Genomic DNA, 26535 nt, shown 5'->3' with positions numbered 1-26535 from the left:
AAGTGTCAAGAATCTTAGGAGACATTCAGAGTAATTGTCAATATGACAGCCAGCAAAGCTTCAAGCATGGCTTTGTCTGCTGTCAGAATGTGTCCTGACCCACACATTTGGTGCATTCCCTCGTGCAAAAACCTGCATCATTCTGTGATCAGAGCAACAATGTTTGCAAGTTGATACTGGGGGATCTGTGTTGGGATGGTACTTGGTGCAGCAAGTGTGATTAGCTTGCTTGATGCTCCGGATCATTGAATTTATTGGTTAAAAAAAAACACTTTTCAATAGCTTTGTTCAGTCACATTAGTAGAAACATTTACATTGCCTTGCATTCTCATTGTAAGCAATTTATAATGTGTTTTCTGCAGGCTCCCTGTGGTTACACTGCCCTACATTGCTTAAGCAATGACACCTATGATCAACTAGATGAAAATCATGTTAGCCAGCTTTTGAAATTATACCACACATGAGCAAAGTGATATGTTTGAGAGTGACAAGACTGTAAAACTTGAATCTCTCATCTTCCACTATGTTAGAGAATCATGGCATGAGAGGAAGCATTCAGCCCAGTGAGTTCATACTAGCCCCATTTAGCTGCAATCCATTTAGTCCTATGACATCTCCCCATAGCCTTGAAAACGTTTTCCTTTCAGATATTTACCCAGCTGCCATTTGAACACCAAAATTGAATCAGTTTCCACGATTACCCTGTAGCAGTGCGATACCTAACCACCCACTGCATAGATTCGATTTGAGGTGAACAGTGCAGATGTATTAGCAGGAAATGAGATTAGGTAGAAGAGATTAGTGGGTTATGCTGATAGAATTGGCTAGGGAAGTATGGAGGAGGTATTGGATTAAATGATCTTTCTGTTTTATGACATCCTATGTTCAGCACTTCAGAAACCAGCCAGGATTAGAAAATACATGCTCCTTTCACTGAGATGTTCCTGACCCCTCTCGTTGATCAGATTGGGCAAATACATGATTGTGTGATTGATGGGGAAAGTACTTACCTGCTTCAAGACTGATCAACTGATTGCATGTCTTGTGCTCTCTTGGGAATTCAGTGCTGGAGGTTGCCCGATTGAGCACCGACGGATCATTAGAAGATTTGCAATTTCCACAAAATGGACTAAATGGGAATTCCATCCAGCTTTCTGCAAGTACTCTGAAAAAGAATGGCCGCAATGGTGAGTCTCAGCTTGAAGCGTGACAGTCGGGATTGGAGATCCTTAATGTGCCAAAGTGGGACTGAACGGTAGTGGAAAAATGTAACGCATTTGCAGCACAGTGGTGTAGCTGGTATATCTGTTGCCTCTCGGTTACAGAAATCCCTGTTCAGTTATGAATTTGTGTGGTATCTGAGTAGTCGAATGTGGGTGAAACTGATAAAACTGTGGAAGTAACAGAAAAAAAAGTGGGATTAAAACAGGATAAGTGAAGGTATATGATTGATGGTCCAGGCATACGTAGTGCACAAAAGGGCATGTTTCTCTTGAGGACCCCATGACTCTATTTGAGTGACCAGGGTCCTCATCATTGCAGCCAGTCACCAAGTTAACTGAGCGTGAGGCAGGGTGCAAAGAATTGTGTTAGAGGCAGAACGACATTGCTATTCCAGGTGTCACCAAGAGATTCCAAGGGTTTAGCCTTGCATTGGGCTTCTTGCACCAGTGATGATTTAATTTATGGCATCAAACCCAAGACTTGCATTGCAATGAGATGCCTTTCCTTGGGAACGTTCTCTGAAGCAAGCTGTGAAGGGTGTGGATGAATTTTAATAATTTAAATCAGGACATGTTGAGTCCAACACCAGAGGAAAACAAGGATTTTAAAAAATATTCACAATAATAATAATAATTTAATGTGGAGCCATTGCCTCCAACAACCCTGGATTAACTTTAAAAAAGTTATTTATTTGTTGAAAAATGATGTTATGAAATTCTATCAGATTTGCAAAAGCTGTAAGTACATTGCTTGTCTAATATGCTATGCAGCTAATTTATTAATGCATTTTCTTCACCTTATAATTAAAGTTTGTAAGGTGATCATATTAAAAACAGCAATTTCAGTTTATTGGAATATTTCCCTTTGAATTACCTGCAGCATTTTTTGTGATCTCATTGGAGCTTTTTGATATGTCGATTACTTCAGACACTATTTGCTGCTCAATTATTTTGTAGTGCTGTCCAGTGTCAGATTCACAAGCCTGACAGCAAACCGCTCATTTATTCTATCAGTACCCTGAACAAAACAACAGGCTTCTCATAATTGGTCTTTAATAAGATCTTAATAGCTTTTTTTGTGGTTAATTTTCATTGAATTATTTTAGCAATAAACATGAGGCCCGGTACAGATCTTTGCTTTCACTTAACTGTTCATTATGTTGCTGGAGGAGATTGTCTGGCTGTTACAGAACCTACGGTTTTATTCCAGTAATTTTAGTGGAATGAAAATCAGATGGCTTTACAAGAAGCAGGAAACCTTTCCAACATGCTGAATATGTAGATACAGCCCAAAGAAAATTTATAACTTCTCTATCTGCCTTGGCGCTAACCAAAAATATGCAGCTACTATTATTATATTTTTAAAAAATGTAATGGACTATTTCCAAATAGAAATAAAATCTATATGCAGGTGCTTCAAATTAGGGTTTGATTTCTAAAGCCCCTTTCACAGTTGGAGCTACTTATTTTAAATTTCCGCAGGTTGTCAAATGGAATATCAGAAATGCCAAAGATGACAGGGCCTCCCATTGTTTTTGTTGAGTGTTTTTTTTCAGTGAACTGAAGGATTGCAATTAGGCAGTTTTAATTAACACTAAAAGTATCCTGTGGCACTCAAAGGATGGCTGCTGTTATGTTGCCCGTGAAAGTAATAAGTGCATGTGGCCGAGGACAAATATTGTATCAGTCTTGCTCACGAGTGACAATTACGAATGTGGTGTTATCACTTTTGTCATTCTGGCTGATGGATGCTTTTGAGTGTATTTCACAGAGTTGACTTTACCAAGCTTTCCATTATGCAGTTTCAATTAACGCAGCACTAATATGCAACTTTTAATAATTGACTTTAAAGAAGATTTTAGTGTTCCTGAAACTTAAGCATTTGAAGGATCAAAACACCCTTCCTCTATCTAGTCTTTCAGAAAACCTTTGAAAGGCAGACAAAGTGAAGATGCTTGAAATCTGAAGTAGAAACAACAGTGCTGTAAATACTCAGCAGGTCAGGAAGACAGTTAACATTTTGGGTTATTAGCAAGTTCTCTGTTTCTCCCTCCACAGATGCTGCCTGACCTGCTGAGTGTTTCCAGTGTTTCCAGTTTTCATTTTACTATTATTCTGTCTGTACAGTCAGCCCCCCTTATCTGTGGGGGATTGGTTCAGGGACCCCCCACAGATACCAAAAAGCAAGGATGCTCAAGTCCCTTATATAAAATGGTGTAGTATTTGCATATAGCATACGTACGTCCTCCCGTATACTTTAAATCATCTCTAGATCACTTATAATACCTAATACAATGTAAATGCTATGCAAGTAGTTTTTACACTGTATTGTTTAGGGAATAATGACATGAAAAAAAAGTCTGTACAGGTTCAGTACAGATGCAACCATCGTAGCTCTTCTGGGAACGTTGATGCTGCCTCGGCATCAGCCGATCCCGATTCTCCCGTGATCTTTAAGTTCTTGAGGCTGTAGCGCTTTACACAGCTAGCCAGCATCCCTTACTAGCCTCAAACTCCTTCCTCTCGCTCACAACACGAGTAGCGAACAAACAAGACATGAGGCAAACAAACAAGACATGAGGCAAACAATGCTCAGACAAGTAATACTTTTAATCATCTCTAGATTACAGTACTTATAATACCTAATATAATGGAAATGTTATGTAAATAGTTGTTACACTGTACTGTTTAGGGAATAAGGACGCTTTGGGGGAGGCTCAATAATACTAAAGTCAGGATCTGTGGAGGTTGAGGTCTGAGGACCACTTCGACAAGCGACATGCCACTTTTCAAAAGGTCTAAGATTTCTTCTTTCTCGGCGAGAGATAGCACTTTATGCTCCCTCTTAGCCTTTGAGGAATTGCTTTGACCACTCAATTGTTTTTTAGGAGCCATTATTTCACAGAAACAGCTGAATGAGATGTGAGGCGAACATTGCTGAAACAACGAGTGCTGTAGAGAGAACTTCTGGGTTTTCCCGATCCGCGGTTGGTTGAATCCGCATGGAAAACTTGAATTTGCCATGCACCAAGCACTACGCCGAATCCACGCGAATGAAGTGATGTGTAGGCATACCCTGCTGTAGCCTCCCGCCATTTCACAGATCCTCAGTCTCTCTCCAGCACTCATTGCTTGTTCGCTACTTGTGTTGTGAGTGAGAGGAAGGAGTTTGAGGCTAGTAAGGGATGGATGGCTAGCTATGTAAAGCGCTACAGCCTCAAGAACTTAAAGATCACGGGAGAATCTGGATCGGCTGATGACGATGCAGCTTTGGCATTCCCAGAAGAGCTACGATGGTTGTGGCTGTACTGAACATGTACAGACTTTTTTTTTCGTGTCATTATTCCCTAAACAGTACAGTATGACAATAATCTGCATAGCATTTACATTGTATTAGGTATTATAAGTAATCTAGAGATGATTTAAAGTATACAGGAGGATGTGTATAGGTTATATGTTTATATAAGTGACTTGAGCATCTGTTTTTTAGTATCTGTGGGTGGTCCCAGAACCTATCCCCACAGATAAGGAGGGCCAACTGCAGTTTGTAGTCACATATGTACACCAGGGTGCAATGAAATTCCTTGTTTGCATGAATAGAGTAAATGATGAATACAGATGCGATGATAAAAACATCAAGGTGCAAAGCAGCAAAATGGTCCAATCTGAATTAGTGAAAGAAGAAATGCTGCAGTGACTATAGTAAAATAACTTTGAAGAATAGAGTTAAGAGCATCTGGTTTTGTATAATTACTACACTTCCCATTCTTTTCAAACATCAGTAACAAATGGATTATCTCCTTATTGCAGGTGAAATAAGATTGGTTTTCGTCCTCTACAATAACCTGGGAAGTTACCTTTCTACAGAGAATGCCAGTTTCAAACAAGGAAGTGAAGCGATGTCAACCAATCACACGGTTATAGTCAATTCTCAGGTCATCTCTGCAGCAATAAACAAGGAAAGCAACCGGATCTATTTGGCAGCACCTGTCATTTTCACCTTAAAACACATCGATGTGAGTGTGTGTATAAATCAACTCAGTGTTTGTGGGTGCCTTCTTCGACTGTCTGAGTCAATATCTTCCTACACTCGAGACCCTGGCTGCAGTTTAAACCAGTCAACCAGCAGCGGATCCTTTTGCACACTGTTTGAATAATCAGCAGTTTTTTTTAACTGAGAGACAGAAGGTTGTCAGTAAATTTTGTTACTTCCACCTTGTATCAGTTTGACTTCAATTCATTACCCGTTGTCTGACATGAACGAGGAATGCAACCGGTGAGGAAGAGCAACAGGGTAGATGAGGATCTGTTGTGCTTATTTGGTAGAAGTATTTAAAGCTATTGAAAATATCTACAAATCTGATCTCGTCTTTTTGTACTGTCAACCACTCGAGAGGTTTTGACTATACAGGAATCACTATCATTGGTTAAAGTAAGTTGTTATTAGGGTCCCTGCAGAGAGTTGGCCAGATGTCAGGCCATGTCTGTATTATTGTAAAGGACCAATAGGTGTTCAAACAGGGTTCTGAATTACACACACAAAATGCGGGAGGAACTCAGCAGGTCAGGCAACATTAATGGAAATGAATAAGTAGTTGACGCTTTGGGCTGTGACCCTTCATCAGGATTCAGCAGCAGAACTGCTCAGTATCTGGGTTCTCAGTTGTCCATGTGTCTTTGTTGAATTGTCCATACGTCTATGTGCTTGGAAGTTGTTTTTATCTGATTTCTTCAGATCAATTAATGTTGCTTAAAATTTGTCTCTCCCAGTGAGATCATGTTTTTTTTATCATATTCAGCAGTATTTTCTTTTCAGCTTGAAGATAATTCATTTAGTCATTAAGTTTAATGATTTGACCCTTTTGGAATATTCCAAAGAATATTACCGGGATGCTGTCTGGATTATAGAGCATGTGCTACACAGATAAATGAGTGTTGTTTTCTCTGGAGCTGTGGAGACTAAGGAAAATCTGACAGAAGTTCATAAAATTGTGGATCAGAAACAGAGTTAGGTTTTTTAAAAATCACTGCTGTATATGACATGAAGTTTGCTATTTTTTTTGTAGCCACACAGTGTAAGGACATTAAATGACTATAAATTACATTATTAATAGTGCGAAAAAAAAGAAATGTTGAGGTAGTGTTGATGAACCACTCAGAAATCGGGCAGAGGAGACTGATGTTACTGACTTGTTGATTGTGAGTCTTCAGGCTCCTGTATCTCTGCCCTGACTGTAGGAATCAGAAGAAGGCATGTCCCAGATAATGAGAATCCTTGATAATGAATACAGCTTTCCTGAGGTGCTGCCTCTTGTATGATATTCTCGATTATGGAGAGGGTCGTGCCCATGATAGAGGTTGCTGAATCGACATCCGTCTGCCGTATTTCTGTGCATTGGAGACTCTATACCAGGGTGTGATGAACCCAACCAGAATGCTCTCTACTGTGGTGGTGGCATCCGTCGGTCTTGAGAGACCATGGATCTCCGCCTGGAGTTTCCAGGGCGCAGGCCTGGGCAGGGTTGTATGGGAGACCGGCAGTTGCCCAAGCTGCAGGCCTTCCCCTCTCCACGCCACCGATGTTGTCCAAGGGAAGGGCACTAGGACCCATGCAGCTTGGCACCGGTGTCGTCACAGAGCAATGTGTTGTTAAGTGCCTTGCTCAAGGACACAAACACGCTGCCTCAGCTGAGGCTCGAACCAGTGACCTTCAGGTTACCCACTAGTGGCCTTGCCCACTAGGCCATGCGCCAACACTGTAGAGCTACAGAAAATTATAAGAGGTTTTGGTGACAAACCAAATCTTTTCAACTCCCCGCATAGAGCCGCTGCTGTACTTTCCCATTGATCGCTTGGGTGTGTTGAGCCCAGGACAGAACCTGTGAGAGCTGATGCTCAGGAAGTTGTAGCTGCTTGTCCTTTTCACCACAGACCCCTCAGCCTGCAACATCAGTTTACCTGCCCATCTAGCTCACTCCTGCATGCCTCCTTGATGCCGTTTGAGATTTTACCAATAACAGTAGTATCGTGTGCAAATTTATGGATGGTATTTGAGGATGCTGAGCCATATAGTCATGAATATAGAGAGAGATTACAGTAGCGGGTTGAGGTGTGCCTGTGTTGATTATCAGTGAGGAGAAGATGTTTCTCAAAGAGCAAGTTGAACATCCAGATACAAAGGCTCAGATTTAGAAGCTTGTGGATTGATACTGTATGATCGGCAGTGATTATTGAATTGCAAACAAAGCAGATGGTTGTCAGAGTTGATTTTAGTTCTGCATTGAAATTAATCAAAATCAAAGAACTGATTTGGTAATAGAAAGATCTTGGTGCAGTAACTATCTGAATGCAGCTTCTGCATGGAATATGTGACATATAGCAGACTGCTTCTTGACTAGGGTAACTATAGTACCCTACCTGGCTCTGGGGAGTGAGAGAGAGATTATGCTAACTATAGTTTAAAAAATTGTATTTCTTTTCGTTCCAGCTCCAAAACAATTTTAATCCAAACTGTTCTTTCTGGAGCTACTCTAAACGGACAATGACAGGGTACTGGTCCACACAGGGCTGCAGAATGCTGGGGTCAAACAGAACTCATACCACGTGCTCCTGCAATCATCTGACAAACTTTGCTGTCCTCATGGCACACAAAGACGTAAAGGTAAGCAGTTCCAGGGCTGTGTATTTAAATCCCTCAGCATTGAATGATACTATGGTGGGCATATCTGTCTCTACTTTTATAATCTAGGGGAATTACAGAGCAGAGTACAGAAGTAGGCCTTTCTGCCCATCAAGTCCAAACTGACTGGCAAAGTCAAAAATCAAGGTTACTACCATAGGCTCAAGTACATGTACGCACAGATATAATGAAGAACTTGCGTGGAGCAGCAACATCACAGGTGCAAAGCATCATATGAGCAACATTCAAAATAAAATATAAATAAAACAAATTAAATACTCTTAAAAAGAATATAGTTAGAACAAAGGAAATGTCCATTTTGCTGCAGAGTTGTGCTTGGTTCAAGAACTGAGTGAATGAAGGGAAATTAGCTGATCTTGAACCTAGTGATATAGGACTTTGAGCTTCTGTACCTCCTTCCTGATCATATCTGTGAGAGAAAGAGCAGGGATCTTTGATGACACTGGAATGTTATGACAGTGTTTCCTGTAGATACCACAGATGGTGTGGAGGGATGTGCCTGTGATGAATTGGGCTTAGCTGGGAAACTGCCCCACCAAGAGTTGGGGAGTTTGGGGGAACCTTCACAATCTCAGAAAGAACATGCAAACTCCACATAGATGGCAGCGGAGGTCACAATTGAACCTGGATTGCTCAAGCTATGAGACAGAAGCATTACATGCTGTGCTATTATACAGTGGGTCATCACACAAATGATTCTAGGCATATGATGTTAATGGCATGGTTAAAAGAAATGAATTCACCAAGAATATGTTGGAAATGTATGACTATGCATCATGGGAACATATTAATTCTTCAAAGGAAGGAGATTGTATAATACAAGTGAGTCTAAGAACCACTAACTTGCTCCCCTGTTCTGCCTGGTAATGCCTGGTGTTAAGTGTGACCGCAGGTATCCAATCTGCATAACCTTTTGCTTCCTCATGTTCCAAAAATCTCTTCGGGTTTTGGATATATTTGTTGATTATAACTCCACAATGTTTCTGTGACAAACTCCTAAGGCCCACGACCATCTGATAGTTGAAGTTCTTCCTCATTTCACCATCTCCCTGGCAAGAACATCTCTCACCCTTCTAAAATCCAGGGTCTTATAATATTTGAATTACAGCCCCCTTTTATACCATTGAGTATTGGTTTATTGTCTTGAGTCATGAGATGGAGGGATATGGACATTGTGTAGATAGGAAGGATTAGTGTTTGGGTGTTTTTGATCTGCTCTTTAGCTAGTTCAGCACAACGTTGTGGGCCAAGGGGCCTGTTCTCTGGTGTACTGTTCTATCTTCTAATTTCTGAAGTGAAAAACCTTTGTTTGCCTGCCAACCAGATAGATTGTGCCATACATAAGTGTATTCAGAAAAACAGAATACACAGTATAGTATTAAAGTTACAGCAACAGTCCAGTCCAGTGCAGGTAGATAAACTATATGCAAGGACCATGACAAGCTAGGTTGAAAGATCAGAAGTTCATCTTTACTATAAGAGAGGTCTATTCAAGAGCCTTTAAATAGACAGAATCTGTAATTAAGCCAAGTGCTTTCGAACTTTTGTATCTGCTGCCTGATGGGAGGGGTGGGAAGAGAGAATGACTGAAGAGGGAGGGTTCCTTGATTTACATTGACTGCTTTCCTGTGACAGTGAGCGGCACATAGAATGTCAGTGGGTTTGAGACTGTTTTTCATGATCTACAATAGAGAATCGTTCCTGTATTGCTTCTAATTCAAGTATGTCTTTCCATAAGTTAAGAGGCCTACACTATACAGAGTTCTCAATCTAACTTAATTATTTGCTGAACTTCTCACAAGGACATCCATGTCTCTATGAATGCACAGATTAACAGTCACACAATTAAAACACTCTTGTACTTAATGTTATCTTACTCAAAGTGGTAACCTCTGATTTCCTAATACTATACCCCATCTGTCATTGATTTGGCCACTCACTGCAGTCTCTGTTGTATCCTCATAATAACTTATTCCCTACCTACCTTTATTTCATCAGCAGAATTGGATATATTACACTGAGCCCCTTCATCTAAAGTTGTTAACATACATTGTCAATAGCTGTGCCCCCAGCATGGATCCCTAAGGCATTTCACCAGCAAGAGCTTGCCAACTTGTAAATGACCCATTTATTCCTGCTGCCTGTTTTCTGCCAGTGTACTAATTCTCTGTCTCTGCTAATTTATTATTTCAATCCCATGAGCCTTTGTTTAGTACAGTCATCTTTTATGTGGCCTTTTGAAAATACAAATACCCTTCATCTGTCGACTCTGTCTTATGTGCCCTTATCCTTAGTTACATCCTTAGAGAATTTGAATAAATTTGTTAAACATGACTTCCCTTTCAGAAAAACCATGCTGTTTCTGCCTAATCTTATTATGCTAAATGTCCTGTTATCACTTCCTTAATAATGATTCCAGCAATTTCCTGATGATTGAACTACTGACTTATAGTTCATCGTTTCTAGCCTATCTCCTTTCTCAAATCATGGTGCTACATCTGCTGTTTGCCAATCCATTTAGATCTTCCCAGATTTCAAGGAATTTTGGAACGTAACACCAGGTCATCTACTATGTCAACTGTGCTTAAAAAACAAAGCACATTGATATTTCTGCCATTTTATGACTCTTCATTAATTTCCGCCCCAGCGTGTAAGGGGTGAATGTTAATTTTTGTTGCTTTCTTTCGCCTCACCTAGATTTAAAAGCTTGGACAATCATTTTCTCTTGTCTGTGTACTTGCATTCGAATTTCTAAGCTTAACCATTTTTTTTCAAATTTTCCCTAACATTCAGCATGTTACTATTCTCATACCTTTATAAATGTTGTCCATTCATTCACCACCCATAATTTCTGTAGAACACTGTGGAAGGATTGCTTTCTTTGCTATGGTATAGCATGAAAATTGGACCCATTTGCATGTGCTTTACATGCATTTTTTTAAAAATGAAAGCTGCTTTGTATATGTTACATCATTACAATTAATAATTTCAAGGTGACTTACTGATTGTTGGGCAGTTGATACAGATTCTTCCATTGAATGCTTCTCAATATCATTCACATGTTATTCATGTCAGGGGTCATGAACAACATTTCACTCCCCACTTCTGGAGAAAACCAGCACCATTGTTACTAACTCTTAATTAAATGAGGAGTAGATTGCACTGATTTAGGGAGTTTAAAGTGATAGCATTGAGGGGGTCTGCAGTGTCACATTGTTGCATACAGCATCTGCCAGCCTCATTCTTGACATTAAATGATTCATTCGTCCGCTTTTGCTGATCGCAACCTTTTATTTTTAAAATCATATTTGACTGGCATCCGACACTCACCGGCCCTTGCACCACTCCACTGTGCCCGTGATGAGGAATCATTAGTTGCTGTCCAAATCCAATCATTCCCACACTATTTGTCCCACCCGCAGCAGCCTCTTCTGCCCCAGTACTGCAGCTGCCGCGGAAAGAATTCACAGAACTTTGACTCACTTCCCAGTGATCAGCATGACAATGATTCAGGAGCGACAGCTCTGCAAAGATTCTGAACCTCATGGTGTTATTCTTCAGATTTCTGCCAATTACATTTTTATTTCAGGAGATGAGAGGGGACATTACAATCTCTGAAAATTATGAAGTATTTTTCAATGCTTTCTTACCAATCTAATCATCTAATTTAACAGTCTACTTTAGCCAACTTCCCACTTATCCATACATAATTGGATTAATTTAAGTTTAACACTCTTATTCAGATTTAGTACATCTTAAGCTCAATGTGAAATCTATCCTTGAAGGGCCGTTCTTGGCAAAGTATTCCTAAGCATGAGATTTCATTTTGGTCTCATTAATGAGGTCCTATCACAATTGCATCATGACCTTCAAAGCACTGAAGTAGCATTGTGCAGAAGACAGATAATATTGCCAGAGTGTAATGTTAACCTTGCTATAGTAGTAATATGCAAATGTCAGTCAGCATTTTCACACTCCTTGCCACTCTGCCCGGATTACCAAATTGTCAAGAAGCTCAAAATATTCGGTCCTTTCTCAGCTGGTCACCCTGCAAACTTGCTACCTTAATGACACTATTAGGTCTATGTTTTTCTCATAATGCTTCATGAATGCTTCAAACATTAAAGAGACTTTTTGACAAATGTCTATAGTATCCTAAATAATGACCTGGCATGGAAACACCAATGCCCAGAAACAGAAAAGACTACAGAAAGTGATGAATTCACTCCAGTCTATAACAGGCAAAACCCTCCCCACTATTTAGTACATTTACGTGGAGCACTGCTACAATGAAGCAACATTCATCATCAAAGGTCTCCACCATTCAGGCCATACCTCTTCCTTGCTGCTGCTACTGGGCAGGAGGTACAGGAGTCTTGGGTTCCACACTACCAGGTTCTGGAATGGTTACTACTCTGCAGCCATTATGCTCCTGAACCACCGTAGATAACTTCACTCACCACTACTCAAACTGACTCTACAACCCACAGACTCATTTTCAAGAGCTCCTTACAACTGGAACCTTCAAAACCCCAGTCTTTGGAAAACTTGCACATAAAATATCTCTAACGAGCAAGGCGCAACGTTCCAGAGATTTACCAATCTCAATGTGAGAAGTTTCTACAAATGGCCAGAAGCATACCTTGAAATTGTGTCTCTCATTTAATATTCTGCAATTAATATAAACATATCAATCCTATAATGTCCTATAGTGATTTGTGTGTTTCAAAGAGGTCACTTCTCTTTCTTTAAACTCCAAAGAATACAAACCCGACCTGAGTGACTTCTTTTGATAGAACAATGCTCCCATTTCAGGAGTTGGCTTGGTGCATCTGCCTCCAGCAATAATATATCCTTTTATGGGCAAGGGGACTGAAATTATCTTCAGTACTTCTAACAGAAGAGCTCATTCTCTCCCATGCACTACATGTCTCTGCTGAATCTATTGGAAGCTGATTCTCTGTCACCACACTTCAAACTTTGCTTTCTGTTTAACCTTACACCAACTTGCACATGGGTTTAAATAGTAACTCAGGGTTGTTTTTACCTCTGTGGTTCAATTTAGACAGCTACCTCATATGTCACAACAGAACTTGTTTCATTGGTTGCTGTTTGGGCCATGATAATTGAACGCTAGCATTCCAATTTCCAGGGGTCTTTAACCCTGACACAGAGCAGGATGCACGGTCATTCAGATTCTTCTGGCTGCTAAAGGACAGAATCACTTTCCCTGAACATAATACATTTCACTATGCCTTCTGAAAGGCCTACTGTACCATGGTACAGTGGCCAAGTGCACGGCCCCATTCTTTTGTCACCTTTGTTCAGGCAGATGAAGTTCAAAACTCAGAGCAATATCTCTTGCAGCATTATATCCCGGATCGCTTTCGCAGATGCACTGTACTGCAAGCAACTCCGTTTCCACAATCCACCATCCCTCAGCATGCATCCTCATAATTCTGATGCAGTTTCCAGGTATCTTTCCAACTCTGACATCTTGTAATAATAGAACATTAATTGTTCATTGTCACATCCAGTCTTCTGTGATATATTTAAATATTTGTAATTGAAGTCACAATATTTTGTTTCTAAGTATTTTCTGTCTGCTGTGTTAATTAATCTATATTTCTGAAACCTATCTTTACATCTGTTGTGAGGTTTAAAAAAACACTGAACTATTTTAAGCACTAAATAAAATTTAATTATCTGTTGGCTGAATACAACAAAGACAATCATGTGTTGAAGGTATGAAACAGCCCCACTACACTGAACTCTTACTCTGCCCAAATTTCTGATCATTGCACACTGAAAAAAAAATTGCAGTCTTTTTAAATTGGCACTGTAAAACCATACTTGATGGGCTGGCCTTTGCATTGTCATTAATAAGAAACTGTGAAAGGCACTGAATATGGAACACACTTTTTCTCCCAGCATAATGCATTGAGCCCCCTCTTGAATTCTACAATATGCATATTGCCCTGAACTAGATTGAAATCTCTGTCTAGTTTCTATGATCGAAGTTCCCTTTGCTCATCAACATTGTCCTTTTAAATTCTCAAAAAAAAGAAGGCAAAAAAATCTCATTTGGGTTTTGAGACACTTGAATAATCTGATTTCTCCATTTTTTTTGTCTGAAGAGATATGAAATTGACAATGGCAAAAGATACCAATGTGCAAAAAACTACAGATTGAAAATGGAACAGAAAATACAACCACAGTGTCTATGGGGAGAGTACCAGTTAACATTTTAATATTGATGACCTTTCTGCATAACTACGACATAGAAAATAGTTATACTTAAGTTGTGGAAAAGGGGTGAAGGATGGAGACAACAAGGAGAATGTCTGTGATTGGCTGGCGACCAAGTTGGAATGGTTAACATGTCAGATGAGACATTAATTGCAACTGATCTGTCTGGAGGACATATATAAAGTGAGGGATATGAAGTGAAACAGGGCAATACTGGAACATTGCGATGCAGAACACAACAGTATTTTAAATCTGAAATGAAAAGGAAATGTTGCAAAAATAGAGCAGGAAAAAGTTTCTGCTCTCAAATATACCTAAGGAATAAATTAGCTTTCGGCAGCAGCAGTGCAATATGTTACAAACATGACAAATATTAATTACATAGATTAAATTAACATAAATTATACATAACTTGCATGACAAAATAAAAATAAACATAACATTAACGCAAGTTGAGGGAACTATAGTGTGAAGTGGAATTAGGGATTTTCATGTTGGTTCTTGAACCAGATGGCAGATGGAACAAGCTGTTGTTGAACCTTGAGCTGTAATTCTTCAGGCTCCTGTAATTCCTGCCTGATGGTAGCAATGAGAAGAGACCATGTCTAGATAGTGGAAGATCTTAATGATGGATGTTGTCTGCCTCAGAATTTATGCAGTTCCATTTCATGGTTCTATTTGGTTGGAGAACCAAGGTTTATAAGCGTTCTTCTCCTTGTGGAAGGATTGTTGGGCAATTGTTTTTCCTGATTAAAGCTGGACTTTAATTATTTCTTATCTCAGCCTGTCAGCTCCTTAAACTTTTAATAGATTTTTCTTGCTCTTTCTGTTGTAACTCTTGGCAATGGCATTTAAATCACTGAAAAGCCTTAGGATTTTAACCGTCTAAACTAGATCTTAAACTATTAATTTGATTTAACATTTTGATCGTTTCATTTATGAATAATAAAATGTGCCACAAATTTTCAACACATAGCTTTTTGAAACTGGCGTTCAGTTGGAAGTGTAAAATCAGTATGCCTTTGGTTGCTGTTTTTGTCAGCTTTATGTTCCATTGGTCTTCCTGATGATTGACTGTTAAGAGGACCACAGTGAATGAAAACTCGGCATTTCCAACTGTACTGTTAGAAAGTAGAGTATCCACAAACGTAAAGAATCCTGCCCAGAGCACTTAGTTGTCATTCTGGTGAATTGTGTTACTCCATTATTCACACGATGAGTATTGTGCTCAGTTCTCGTCACATCATTATAGGAAGGGCGTGGAAACTGTAAAGGAGGTACAGAGAAGATTTACCAGGATGCTGTCTCAATTAGAGTGCATGTTTTATGAGGATAGTTTGAGTGAGCTAGGGCTTTTCTCTTTGGAAAGGAGGATGGGTGATAACTTGATAGAAGTGTATAATATAAGAGGCATAGATAGAATGAACAGCCAGAGACCGTTTTCCCCCCAGGGTGGAAATAACTAATACGAGGCATAATTTTAAAATGATTTGAGGAGAGTATAGAGGAGATGTCAGAGGTAGCTTTCTTTTACACAGTGAGTTTGTAGGTTGGTGGAAAACACTGTCGGGTTTGGTGACAGATGCAGGTACATTAGGGACATTTGGGAGATTCTTTGACAGGCACATGGATGAAAGAAAATTGGAGGGCTATGTAGGAGAGAATTATACTATTTTTATTTTATTTAATTGAGATACAGTGCGGAGTAGGTCCTCCAACTCTTAGAGCTGCACTGACTAGCAACCCCCAAATTCACCCTAATCGAACCTCAGGACAATTTACAATGACCAATTGTCCGACTGACCAGTACATGTTTGGACTGTGGGTGGAAACCAGAGGACCCAGAGAAAACCCACGTGGTCACGGAGAGAACATATAAACTCCTTACAGGCAGTGACGGGAATTAAATCCAAGTTTCTGGTGCTGTAAAGCATTGTGCTAACCACTGCACTACCATGCCACCAACGCATGGGTCTTAGATGAGGTAACTCGCAATGTTACGGAGCATCAAGCAGTTTGAAAGTTTTGGGGTTGTGATGGGTTCTTAAATAGTTCTGATTAAGTTTGAACAGTGGGGTTGGCAATTTCCCATCCTGGTCTGTTAAGTGTGTACCAGAAAATCCATTAATAATATGAAGAGGCAAATCACTGTGTCAGAGAGCTTGGCATTGAAGCTCTGATTTGCTAATTGCAGAGGTTTACCAGTCTGCCTGGGATAGGTTATAACTGAAAGAAACATTCAGTGATGCTGCTCGTACACAGCTTACCTGATGTAAAGCAGCTGGTGACAATTCTGATTATAGGTGGTTGCAAAGTTAGCATTCACTTCCAAGATACAGAACTTGCTTCAAAACTACAAGAGCAAAACTTTTTCTGCTTATGGGCACCTTTCAACTACAGATTGTAATGTGGCATTTTTATTTCCATATACTTGCTCTCTTTATCATGTAGGTATTGCTTTATGTCAAAATAAAATGGAAACCATGACATTGACATTTGGAAGTAGTTGTAGTAAATTACATTGATTGAGATAAGTTATTGGAATATCATTAGTGCAGAATAATCCCATATGGTTTATGGAAGGTTATATAAGGATAATTTTACTTTCCCATTACAGCCAGAGGGATTTTATTATATGAACCATTTAGGTAGCCAGGTCCGTTCTGTACAGTGGCTCAGTGTTACAAATAATTTTAAACAAGTGTCCTCCAATGCAGATGATCACCTTAGAACAAGGCAGCTGGAGAATTACATTCTGTCCATTCAGGGTTGACAAGCTCTTAAATCTCATTACTTGAAAAGTGCACTTCCAAAATCTTTCTGCACTGGAACACTGTTCTAAGTCTGCATGATGAATGCAGACTTAGAACAGTCTTCAGGCCAAAATTTCAAGGGATCCAATCCTGTCTCTTGAAGTCAGTGGGGTCCACTGCAGACTTTATAAATCAGTATAAGACAGCCTCACAGAACTTCAGGCCTGTCTCTATCATTCACTTGTTCAACATTCTGTGTCCCAACAGCTGTTGGAGAAATTGTGTCATATCCATCACAACCAACCCTGACAGTAGACCCTCAGCTTCTCAGCGAAGTATTAATGACTTTATTTGAATATATTTTGTATACATAGATATTAAAGAAATCATCTTGACCTTCCATATTATCCACCTTAACTGGATCACTCTCTTCCCCTACAGGTTTGCCTATGTCTTGTTGGACCTCAACCCTGCAGACAGTGCCCATTTACCCTTCATGCTCCTGACAGAATTTTTTTGCCATTTAATTGCCAAGGGCAGACTGAGGTTACATATTTTGCAATGAAGGCGGGAAATTTTCAAAGTTAGGTCTTGGCAACTTCCTGGGAGTCTTGATAGTTTCAACCAAACAAGTCAGATGGATTTGTGCCACAAAGGCAGTAGCTTGCTTTTATTGCTGGTGCTGCTGCCAAAATGATTGTGTCACTTTTACCTTATACAGCATTAATATGCTTCAGAGATAACAAATCATATTTATAGTCAGTTTCTGGAGAAATAGTGCTAACTATGAGCAAGTGAACCCTACAAATAGTGATATATACAACTACTATTTTGGTAGTGATGGACAAAAAAAGAAATTTTGTGCAGGGATTACCAGACCTCCTGAAATGATAATATGGTATCATTTTGTGTCCCCTCAGGGGGCAGTTGAAGTTTCTGTTTAAATTCTCACAGAACTCCAAGTCGAGTTTATTGTCATGAATGAGCACAGTGAGGTACCGCTGCAAAGGAAAAACTTGTTGCAACAACATCACATTCGTTTAGATGGAGACAATACACAAGATGTAAATTACACATAACTTGTACAAGATAGTGAAGAGAGAGAAATGAAATCCTGCAGAAAACCCAATCAGAGAAGACAATGGGAGAAGTGGACTATTGTTTTCTGTTGCTGTGGTAGGGAGTGGATTGTTCAGGTCAATTCAAGAGCCTGATAGTTGTAAGAAAGTAGCTGTTCCCAAATCTGGGGGTGCAGGATTAACAAGTAGCTGTTCAAGAACCCATGATGTGACATTCAGATCTCCATCCAAGTAACACAGTCTAGAAGGGTTAATTTTCCAACTTCAGATGGACCTAGTACCAGATAACCAAAAATACATTTGAATTGTAATCAGTTCAGTCATGAGCAGTATCAGCCAATTTGTGTTCAGGAAACAACTAAGTGTATCCATGCTAAGATGATCTGCTTCAGCTGTTATTAGCCGATGGAGTTGGAGCTGAACCCTCACTTTTTATTCTTGTTTAGAATGGGCATACTACCATGGAACTGTGTCTAAACCACCAGAGAATTCCTCTACCCTTGACCAACCGTTTCATTCACATAGTCTGTCAAAATAAAGAAAGTTTGTTGTTATGTAGGCAAATGTAAAATCCCTACAGGAGTGGTTGTAAATTATAGACATAGGGACATACAGCACAAAACAGGCCCTTCAGCCCAACAGAACTACAATGACCATCAAACACCCATTTGCAGTAATTCTGCACTACTTTTATATTTTCCCATCTATTTCTTCCACATTCTACCTCTCACCTATGCACTAAGTGCAAATTTCACTAGCCTGGTAAATTACGAACCTGCCCGTCATCTGGGATGTGTGAGGAAACTGGAGCACCCAGCGGAAACTGATTGGGTCACAACGATAACGTCCAAGCTCCACGTGCCAGGACTGAACTTGGGTCACTGGAGCTGTGATGCAGTAGCTCTGCTGTCTGCACCACTGGTTCAAGATATCCAGCAGGAATGAGGAAGTTCTATTAAAACGCAGGCTTCTCCTCACAGATAGAAGATGAAAAGTTACAATGAGTAACTGCAGCTAATTAGTGGCCTTTTGTCTGGTATAAGTTCCCACCTTGTCTGACTGTTGAAGTCAATGTTGCACATGTGGGCAAAATTTATTAACAACTGGCTTGAGTGAAGAAAATATGTTTAACAGTAGGAACCATAAGCGCATGCTTTGTGCTGTAAATTATTTCCTGCAATCAAATCTAATTACTGTGGTTTGAGGCTGCTAATTTATTGGTAAAGTCTCTCTGACTGGGTTGCAGTGAAAATCTTATAATAAGTAACAAGCATTTGCATTCTGTCTAATGATTTCCTTCTGGTGTTCCCAGTTTAGTGACCCTGTGCATGAACTGCTGCTGGAGGTTATTACCTGGGTTGGTATCCTGATATCCCTCGTCTGCCTGCTGATCTGCATCTTCACCTTTTGTTTTTTCCACGGACTTCAGAGTGACCGAAACACTATTCACAAAAACCTCTGCATCAGTCTCTTTGTGGCTGAGCTCCTTTTCCTAATTGGGATCAATCGTACAGACCAACCGGTGAGTGTGTTTAGTTTGCCTGCATTGTTACTCCAAGCTCAGGACTCTACTTTTCTGAGGAAAACCTCCTTTAATCTTTAAGCTTGCATCTATTCCACTTGATGTGGTCCAATGATAATTTATCCAGGTCATCATTCTTCACCTGAGTTATAAATAATAATGAGTTATTCTTCCCATGAGGATTTTTCAGACAGGTCTGTGTGTACATTTAGCTAAGCTGCAAATTTTTATTTGTTCTCATTGAGGATAAGAATTTGTAAACCTTTCCAGTTTCAAGGGCCACGAAGATCAATTGTTGTGACTCTATCCAAAGTTGTTGTGCCTGTCCAAAGACACTTTGGATCCAGAATTGAACTCAAAGAAAATGTTTGTGACAAACAAGAAGAATTCATGAAATAGAATCATAGAGACATATAGCACTAAAAAAAGGCCCCATACATCACATCAACCAACCATTTACACTAATCCTATACTAATCTCATTTCATTATCTTCATACTCTCTTCAACTCTTCGCAGATTCTACCACTCATCTACATACTGGGGGCAATTTATGGTGGAATATTAACCTTGACCCTCTCAATACCCCATTTCTTTGAGATGTGGGAGGAAATTGAGCACCCAGAGGAAATCTACATATTTACAGTGAGAATGTGCAAACTCCTAACAGCAGTCAGGATAGATTCCAGGTCTCTGGTACTGTGAGCAAGTGACTTTACCACTGCACTGCAATACTGTGCCACTCAAGTTGAAAGCAGAAATGTTTGGAAGCATTCAGGATGTCAGGCTGAATCTGCGAATAAGAAAACTTTTGCTTGGATGCTTGAAGATCTTCATCAGAACTGGGGAAGGAAGACCCAGAAAGTTGGTCTTGCATTGGAGAGAAGGTGCGGGAGGGTTGCACTGGTTAATTTGGTTTGCAAACAAGTTAGCTCAAATTTGCTGATATTATTTAAGTTTAGGGAAGCAATAGAAAGTCCAACCTCTGAAAATAAGGAGCTCATGTCATCACAAGTCTATGGATGTGGTCCAGTTCCATCATTGTTCGATACTGGATTGTCCTTCTATACCCATCATGATTTTCTGTTGGGTGTAGGACCATCAACCATGGCCAATCATTTCTGTACTTGGTCTCGAGAAATTCAACACCCAGGAAAAAAAGGCAATACTGCAATGCATATATATCCCTGGCATCATTCAGTTGTGTAACTCTACATGAGTTACAGGAGAAAATTTGTTACAGGAGGGAAATAGCATAACCACCACAAGTCCATCACTCCAGAAATTCAACCTGGTACTTTTCAATGTAATTCATACTTACGAACTTATTACAATTTCCACCGCAAAGAACACACGGCCCCTTTTGAAGTTTATTGGCAAGGTTGCCCCACTAATCACAACCACACACATTAACTTTCTTCGTCCATAATCTCACTGTCGTTCTCCAGTGAGAAGATGTCCTCTCGTTGACACTAATGATCATCTTTTTTTGGAAAATAGCCTTTAAATGGAATGGTGCTTCTTGGTTCTGATTGCACATGAATGATCACCAATCTTCTGAACTTTGAGGTCTTCCAATCGTGCATGACCCATGTCTGTGATCATTAATACCCCACGAGCAACTTAACCATCAACCATTGCCACTTTCCCCTTCCCATTTCTTAACCTCATCTTTAGGGATAAAAGCTTTGATCCCTGGGCACTTAGATGAGTGCCTGACCCAACCTTATGCCTCAATCTTCAGTCAGTAATCAATGGTCTTCTCTCCATGCTAAGTCCCCTAAAGCTGGATATAGTTCTGGCCACCAAATGTCAATGATTAAAATATTCATGGTTCTTTCAATGGACCCACAATTCCAAATACTGAGGCAGAGTGCTAGAAACTAATATAGCCATTAGTGTGCAGTTATTATGCCTACTTAGTGAGTCCACAGGAATTTTTCGCTCTATATTTCTTCATGGAGTGATTATATTGTTACTATTATTGTGCAGTCTGTTCTTTCCTCATGCAGAAAATGAAGCTTTAGGTATTCAAAAGATAAATTTTAGATGAGCTGCAAATTGCTTGTTCATGCACTTTAACTTGATTTTAAGTAGTTTCAAGGTTAATTTTGCAACACTTCGTATTTCTAGAGACTCAAGAGGATGCAGATGCTGGAAATCCATTGAGATATGTGATGTTCTTCATATTTCTAACCTTTTTTTGAGGGGCATTAATGCTCAAAATAGTTTTGATTGAAGTGTAGTTTCTTACCATTCTGCCACTGCTCCTCAACCAAATCTCATCTCTTTTTGGGTAAAGAATTCTGAGCTTTAGAATTTTTATCAATAATTCTTCATCACTCTCCAACCTGTCTACTTAACAGTCAAATTGGTGCTTAAGTGAATGATTGATGGTTCTTTAACTGCGATATCTGTGATAAATCGTGCTAGTTTCCTTGGCTGACTGCGTGTTGCAATATTTAAGTAATTTAGGTCAGGAAAAAAGTTTAATAATTCTCAGCATGACTGATGGTTCCAAAAGGCCATCCGTGAAATAGGTAATGTCTTTATAGTGGCAGGTAGCAGCGATGGGTGTGTGAGCTGAATTGTGATAGTTTTGTTTACTCTCTAGAATTCCCTTGTACAGTTCTGGTATCTCTTATCGAACAAAAGAGATATCTATTTCAGAGGGATACAGTAATGGTCAGTATGGTGGTTCCTGAAATGGCAGGTTTGTCACAAGGAAAGATATAAGCAGACTGGACCTCTACCTTCATGAGTTTAGAAGAATGAGGTGATTTCAGTAAAATATACACAATTTTAAATGGATAAGTTGGTTACTGTTGTCACATAGATGGAGGTACAGTAAAAAGCATTGCCTTTGTATTCTACCCTTAAGATAATTTAATCTCATCTGTACAACTGAATAGTAATATCAGAATGCAGGATATAATGTTCCAGTTGTAGTAAAGTGCAGTGCAGACAGAAAGTAAAGTGCAAGGCCATAAAGAGGTAGCTCCCTTCAATAGTTTCATGACATAGACGCTGTCCTTGAGCCTGGCAGTACAGACTCTCCGGCCTTTAGATCTTCTACTTGACAGGAGGGAAGAGAAGAGCGAATGTCTGCGATGGGAGAGTTTTTTTCATTATGTTGGTAGCTTTATTGAGGCAGTGAAAAGTGTTGACTGAGTCCATGGATGAGCGGCTGGTTTTTATGATGTGCTGACCTGTGTCCACAACTCCGTGCAGAATCTAGTGGTCTGGGGTTCAGCAATCGCATACCAAGCCATGGTGCATACAAACAGAATGCTTTCTATGGTGCATCAGAAAAATTGGTGAGGATCCATGGGGACTTCAGCTTCTTGAGGAAGATGCAGCACAAGTGTACTTTCCGGACCAGGGTGTCTATGTAGTTGGACCAGGACAGGCTTTTGGAATTGTCTGCTCCTCAGAACTTGAAACTTTCAAACAGCTTGATCTCAGCACCATTAAAATAAACAGGAGCTTGTGCACTTTCTCCATCCTGAAGTCATTGACCAGCATCTTTGTTTTGCTGACATTGAGGGAAAAGTCAGCCATCATGCTACCAGGCACTTTATCTCCATCTGGTACTCTGACTAGTTACTTGAGATTCAGAATGCTATACAAGGGTGATGATGTGGTAGGGATAATGCTTCTCTTAGCTGGGGTCCCAGTCTCAATGTAGCAGTCGGCAACTCACAATTTACAAATGAGATGAGACATTTCTTCACCCAGAATCTTTGGAATTCTCTTGCAATCTGTGATGTTTTAGTCACTGAATATATTCTTGGATATTATGGGAAGCTAGCAATGTAGATTAAAGATGGGGGAGAGGGAGCGCTTGAGGTAAAAGGCCATGATTTTATTGAAAGCTCTGTTGATTTTATTCAGTCACCAAAATTTCAGGTAGATACAACAGTAGTGGTGGTCTCATCAGATGTAAAGTTAAAAGCTGATCCAAGCCCAAATATTGTATAATTTATGTTTGTTTCCCAAGTGAATGTTGTGCCTCTGATATTATGTGCCTGTGGTGCCGCTACAAGTAAGTTTTCCCATTGAATTTATACACATATGCACATGTACATATGACTATAAACTCCACTTTGTGTTGAAACCAACGCAGAGACATTTTCAGTAAAACAGGAAAGAACACTTGCATGTGCTATGCATCTTACAGTTGATCAAGACAGAGAACACATGAGGTAATACTAGACAAATCCACTTGACCCAGGATGAAGCACTGAGGTAGCAAGCCCAGAACATACACCATGTGAAAACTGACATCAATGGTTGTTCCATTAAGCTCAAGTGAGACGGCCAGTTTCTGACCAGAAGTAAAACTTTGTAGAGAATAATTTGTCCGTGTGAATTTAAAGACAGTGAACATACATCAGGAAATTCAACTGCTCATTTCTAAGGCATCATGTTATCTTCCTGCTTTTTCACTTGAGTTGCTTAATTGTTATTTAGACAATTAAATAATCATCTATTTTCACATTGTGTCTTTGCTGAACTAATAAATGTTTTAAGTTCATGTGCAATACATGAATGGGAAAGGCTTTGAGGGTTAGGGACAAAATCCACAAACTGGATGAAGTTACATAGGAATTTGGTTTGACATGGACCGGTTGGGACAAAGGGTCTGTTTCTGTGCTGTATGACTCCCTGAATCCATGCCTGTGTGTTGAAGAACTAGTACTCCTATTGAATATTCAAATGTGGTAACTTGAGGATCTTAGTTGATGTTTTGCATTTATGTTGATCTTTATCAAATCTAGCCTCAAGCTCCTCCTGGAAAATGAGATTTTTCTTAAATGCAGTTTGTTGTTCATTGCAGAGATTATGAAGCAAGAGAATAAATTGTGTTAATCTGCATTTTTTTTTGTTCCCTGCAGATTGCCTGTGCTGTTTTTGCAGCTTTGCTTCACTTCTTTTTCCTGGCTGCGTTCACTTGGATGTTTTTGGAAGGTGTTCAGCTCTACATTATGTTGGTGGAGGTCTTTGAAAGTGAGCACTCCCGCAGAAAGTACTTTTACCTGGTTGGCTATGGAGTACCAGCTCTCATTGTCGCCGTTTCAGCTGCTGTGGATTACCGGAGCTACGGGACGACAACAGCGTGAGTCTACCGGTTTAGATTTCTGAACGCCACACCGGCAGTATTGAAATAATTCATTTCAGATAATATACTGCAAATTATTTTCATTTCAATTATTCCAACAGGAGCAATCAGCATGAAATATATACAAATGTGGTTGAGTCCATAAGGCTAAGTTATATAAGCAAAATTAAGCCACTTATACTTATTTTAACTCCATTCTCCCACCCTCTCCCTCTCACCCTTAACCACCTTAAGGATCTGTGAATCTCTGCTTCAACTATACCCAATGATATGACCCTCTGTGGCAATGAGTTTCATAGATTCACTGTCCTCTGGCTGAAGAAATTCTTCCTCTTCTCAGCTTTCAAGGGATGTTCCTTTATTCTGAGGCTGTGCTGCCAAATCCTAGACTTTCTGTTTACAGAGTCAAAGAGTACTACAGCACAGAAAACAGGCACTTCAACGCATCTGTTCTGCCTAGTCCATTCTACCTGCACCCAGACCATAGCCCTCCATTCCTCTCTACTTATCTGTCCAAACTTCTCTTAGATGTTACAACTGAACCCCCATCTAACAATTCTGCTGACAGCTCATTCACCTTTCACCCTAAATCTATAACCACTAGCTCTAGATTCCCTCAACCTAAGTGGAAAAGTTAGCATGCATTCATACTATCTATACCCCTCATAATTTTCTATATAGAATCTCTCCTCTTTCTCCTGCACTCAAGAGAATAAAGTCCTAACCTATTCAACCTTTCCTTAAAACTCAGATCCTTAAGTCCTGACAACATGCATGTAAATTTTCTCTGCTTATTGATATCTTCTCTGTAGGTAGGTGCAGTACTGGTCACCTGCTTACAGGGAAGATACCAATAAACATCCCATCTCCTGTGTTCAGTGTCCTGATTTATGAATCTATGACCCTATCCTACTTGTGATGTCACTTCCAAGGAATTGTGGATCTGTATTCCCAAGTCTCTTTGTTCCTCCGCATATCTCAGTGCCCTACCAGTGCCTGTCATTGTACAAGCCTTACCCTCTTCTGTCCTGCCAAATTGCAACAGCTCACATTTGTATGCATCAAATTCCATCTGACATTTTTAATCCATTTTCCCTGCTGATCCCGATCACTTTGCAAGTTTTGATAGTTTACACACTACACTAGCGTCCCCAATCTTGGTGTCATCCACAAACGTGCTGATCCAGTTTACCACATTTTCATTAATATAGGCGAGAAACAACAATGGACCCAGCAGTAATTGTTGCAGCCCACAACTAGTAAGAGGTCTCCAGTCAGTGAGACAACTCACTGGACAGCAAAGCCTTTGACAAAGTTCCACATGGAAGGTTAGTTAAGAAGGTTCAGTCGTTAGGTATTAATGCTGGAGTAATAAAATGGATTCAACAGTGTCTAGATGGGAGATGCCAGAGAGTAGTGGTGGATAATTGTTTATTGGGATGGAGGCCGGTGACTAGCGGGGTGCCTCAGGGATCTGTTTTGGGCCCAATATTGTTTGTAATATACATAAATGATCTGGATGATGGGGTGGTAAATTGGATTAGTAAGTATGTCGATGATACTAAGGTAGGAGGTGTTGTGGATAATGAGGTGGGTTTTTAAAGCTTGCAGGGAGATTTATGCCAGTTAGAAGAATGGGCTGAATGTTGGCAGATGGAGTTTAATGCCGAGAAGTGTGAGGTTCTACATTTTGGCAGGAATAATCCAAATGGAACATACAGGGTAAATGGTAGGGCATTGAGGAATGCAGTGGAACAGAAAGATCTAGGAATAACAGTGCATAGTTCCCTGAAGGTGGAGTCTCATGTAGATAGGGTGGTAAAGAAGGCTTTTGGAATGCTGGCCTTTATAAATCAGAGCATTGAGTACAGAAGTTGGGATGTAATGTT

The 26535-nt window shown here is 39.9% G+C and overlaps 1 protein-coding gene across 8 annotated transcripts in view; it reads left to right on the top strand.

The window, feature by feature from the left end:
• Positions 1-26535, top strand: part of adgrl3.1 (adhesion G protein-coupled receptor L3.1) — a 573597-nt gene that overhangs the window by 453467 nt on the left and 93595 nt on the right. For all 8 annotated transcript variants that reach the window (XM_059974620.1, XM_059974623.1, XM_059974622.1 and 5 more), the window contains 5 exons: positions 1065-1187; positions 5034-5239; positions 7711-7884; positions 19317-19526; positions 24423-24643. In XM_059974620.1, the coding sequence (XP_059830603.1) occupies positions 1065-1187; positions 5034-5239; positions 7711-7884; positions 19317-19526; positions 24423-24643 (934 nt within the window). The remainder of the gene's footprint in view (positions 1-1064; positions 1188-5033; positions 5240-7710; positions 7885-19316; positions 19527-24422; positions 24644-26535) is intronic.

The sequence above is a fragment of the Hypanus sabinus genome, chromosome 7 (genome assembly GCF_030144855.1).
Source record: "Hypanus sabinus isolate sHypSab1 chromosome 7, sHypSab1.hap1, whole genome shotgun sequence".
Taxonomy (NCBI): Eukaryota; Metazoa; Chordata; class Chondrichthyes; order Myliobatiformes; family Dasyatidae; genus Hypanus; species Hypanus sabinus.
The sequence above is the reverse complement of the archived record's forward strand: the minus strand, read 5'-3'. Positions and strand labels throughout refer to the sequence as shown.